At 36.4% G+C, this 3,047-nt stretch overlaps 1 protein-coding gene across 1 annotated transcript in view; it reads right to left on the bottom strand.

Moving 5' to 3' along the window:
* The window catches only part of fnbp1b (formin binding protein 1b), a 91,425-nt gene that overhangs the window by 27,251 nt on the left and 61,127 nt on the right, over positions 1-3,047 (bottom strand). Inside the window, 3 exon segments of the mRNA XM_067424609.1 lie at positions 1,162-1,281; positions 1,283-1,309; positions 1,603-1,731. Of these exon segments, the coding sequence (XP_067280710.1) occupies positions 1,162-1,281; positions 1,283-1,309; positions 1,603-1,731 (276 nt within the window).

Genomic DNA, 3,047 nt, shown 5'->3' with positions numbered 1-3,047 from the left:
ACTGAGATAATTTCCAGGAACTGACGACTTTGTTTTCTTGAACACATGGAATGGAAACACTACTTATTCACAAATGTTTTATGCAATATTCCAATTTCGCAGAAGTTAAATTGACAACTTTGGATGGAAAAAGAATGTAATGCAACATAAGATTCTTGTAGCACAAAGATGAAAGCTCTGACAGAGCATTTAACAGAAAGAAATATGTCAGATCCTTTTTGAGGATGATTCTAAAAGAACGTTTTCTCAAATTTAGGTCATTTCTGGAGACGTTTTGTCCCAAAAGGCTATTGGCAGAGACAACGGCCATCCACAGTGTCATCTGCAGACTATTATATCTATATATAAATACATAATTTCCTCAACTGCAATTTCAGTAACAAACCCTTCAATATACTCGGGCATACATGGATGTCACTACTATTTTATATTTTATTTCAAATGTTATTCTATTCAAAAATATGTATTTCCACAATTTTAATACAAACCATTTTATATGAAACAAACATGGATTGCAAAAATTAAACGTTAGCTACATTTATGTTCAAAAGTTTGGTGTGTGTAAGAGTTTTAAAAAAAAGAGAATACTCAATAATTGTATTCAGAATATTGATTTTTTTTTAAATACATTTATATTGTTATAAAATACTTCAATTTTCAAATAAATGCTGTTTTTTAATCTTTCTAAACGTCAAAGAAAAAAAGTTTTTCCACAAAAATACTACTTTGAACATTAATAATAATAAATATTTACTGAGCAGCAAATCCTTATATTAGAAAGACTTCTGAAGGATCATGTGACACTGAAGGTGGAGTGATGATGCTTTGATCACAGGATACATTACATTTTAACATAATATTCAAACAGAAAACAGTTATTTTTGAACTGTAATAATATTTTTACAATATTCTGTTTTTACTGTATTTTGGATCAAATAAATAAGCCTTGGTGAGCAGAGAGACTTCAACAACAAAAAAACAATCTTACAGACCCCAAACTCCTGAACGGTGGTGTATGACTATGTGATGTCAATGATTTTCTGCATTTCCTCTTCGATTAAAACTGTACTACTTGGCAGCAGCCCATGCAAGAGTTATTTCAGACAGAAGGTGGGCACTGGACCCGGTCCATGACCGAGGCTGTATGAGTGTGTTACTTACATTCTTGGGTTCAATGGACTCGGCCGCTTGTGTCATTCCATCCAGGCATTTCCCGATGATGGGCAGAATCTGTCGGTCGACCTCGGCAAACGTTTTCAGCGACTCGCCCATTCGCTCTACTCCTCTTCTCCTCATCTGCCTGGATCTTCTACTCGCAACACACAGAGGTAAAGAGTTAGTGTGTGTGTTTCTGAGTAGAGAGCTGCAAGATCAAGAAGTGCCACTTTGCAAATTGCATTCAGCTTTTTGTGGCGTGTTTACGCTTTTAACTAATTTGCATAATTTTGTGAATTCAAAAACAATGCAGCTAGTTGCATACAAATAACAGCGTCAGTAGCTGTAATTAATTCCCAGTGGTTGTGTGTGTGTGTGTGGTGTGTGGTGTGTGTGTGTGTGTGTGTGTGTGTGTGTGTGTGTGTGTGTGTGTGTGTGTGTGTGCACCTGGAAAATATTAGGGATGATGGTGTAATAATGTTCGTTCTGTTCTTGGTTAAACTTCTGCAGGTATGAGGAATATTCATTCTTGCTGTCAGAAGCCATCTGGTGTCTCATCTGAGCCTGCTGCCGTGCCTGTGAGAGAGAGAGAGAGAGAGAGAGAGAGAAGAGAGAGAGAGAGAGAGAGAGAGAGAGAGAGAGAGAGAGAGAGAGAGAGAGAGAGAGAGAGAGAGAGAGAGAGAGAGAGAGAGAGAGAGAGAGAGAGAAGAGAGAGAGAGAGAGAGAGAGAAAGAGAGAGAGAGAGAGAGAGAGAGAGAGAGAGAGAGAGAGAGAGGAGAGAGAGAGACTTTTGACTTTTGGGTCTTCTTTAATCAATCAATAAATACATAGAGCCTTATTAAATAAATAACAACAAACATCCCATCAAACAAAGGCATTTGTGCCTACTTACATTACATTTTTACATGCTTTTTTTTTTTTTTTTTTTTTTTTTTTTTTTTAAAATTAAAAATTAAACAGTAACAGTCATCAACATCAACATCACAAATACAATGATTTACAGCCCATTTACCTTTAAACATCTCCATATCATTCACCAATTTGTAATATATAAACTCAATTTTAATACGAGGAGAGAGAGAGAGAGAGAGAGAGAGAGAGAGAGAGAGAGAGAGAGAAATAATATTGATTATGCATTGCAATATTATTAAAAGCCACATAGACTTAAACACATACAGTGGATAATACTACGGTATTCTGTGCCGTTTTGTAGTAATAAATAGTGTGGAGTAGTGTTCAAACTATAAATTGCAAATAGAATAAATACACTTTAAATACCTGGATAAATAACCACGAAAAAAACTAAAGTGAAATGTTGGGGCACTTCATGCACTCAACTGTCGCAGTGGGGGAGGGGCTTTAGATGGTGATGTTGAATGACAAAATAACCTTATAAAGTTCATAGTACTGCTAAAGTACATATAGTGTATAGTGCGTCATTGGGACACAACTAAATCTGTGGATTTGTCTTTGAAACAAAGCAATCCCATTAAAACGAATTCATTCATAGAGTTTCTCAAGTCGTAACCATTTTAAAGTAGTTCATATTAATATGAAAATTATCCCATGTTTTACTCTCAAGCTTACGGAAAGAGTGACTGAACGATGAATGATGAACAGCGAGAGGCGTTAAACTTTCTGTATAAGTTGAATACGAAGGTGGTCTGGTGGAAGCTAGATATTTTACTTTATAAAGTTTCTTACAAAACCTGCCCCCACTGGAGTATGTTTATGAGGGATTGTGCACTTTTTTAAGCTTCAAACTCAGCAGACCCTGTCACTGACATTAACCGTCCACCGCTCACCCCTCGCTTTCGAAGCACATAAAGAAGCTACGGTGGCTGACACAGGACAAAATGTTGTTGTCTGAGACAGCAGAGAGTGACAAGTGC

Source organism: Pseudorasbora parva, chromosome 18 (assembly GCF_024679245.1).
Source record: "Pseudorasbora parva isolate DD20220531a chromosome 18, ASM2467924v1, whole genome shotgun sequence".
Lineage (NCBI taxonomy): Eukaryota > Metazoa > Chordata > Actinopteri > Cypriniformes > Gobionidae > Pseudorasbora > Pseudorasbora parva.
The sequence above is the reverse complement of the archived record's forward strand: the minus strand, read 5'-3'. Positions and strand labels throughout refer to the sequence as shown.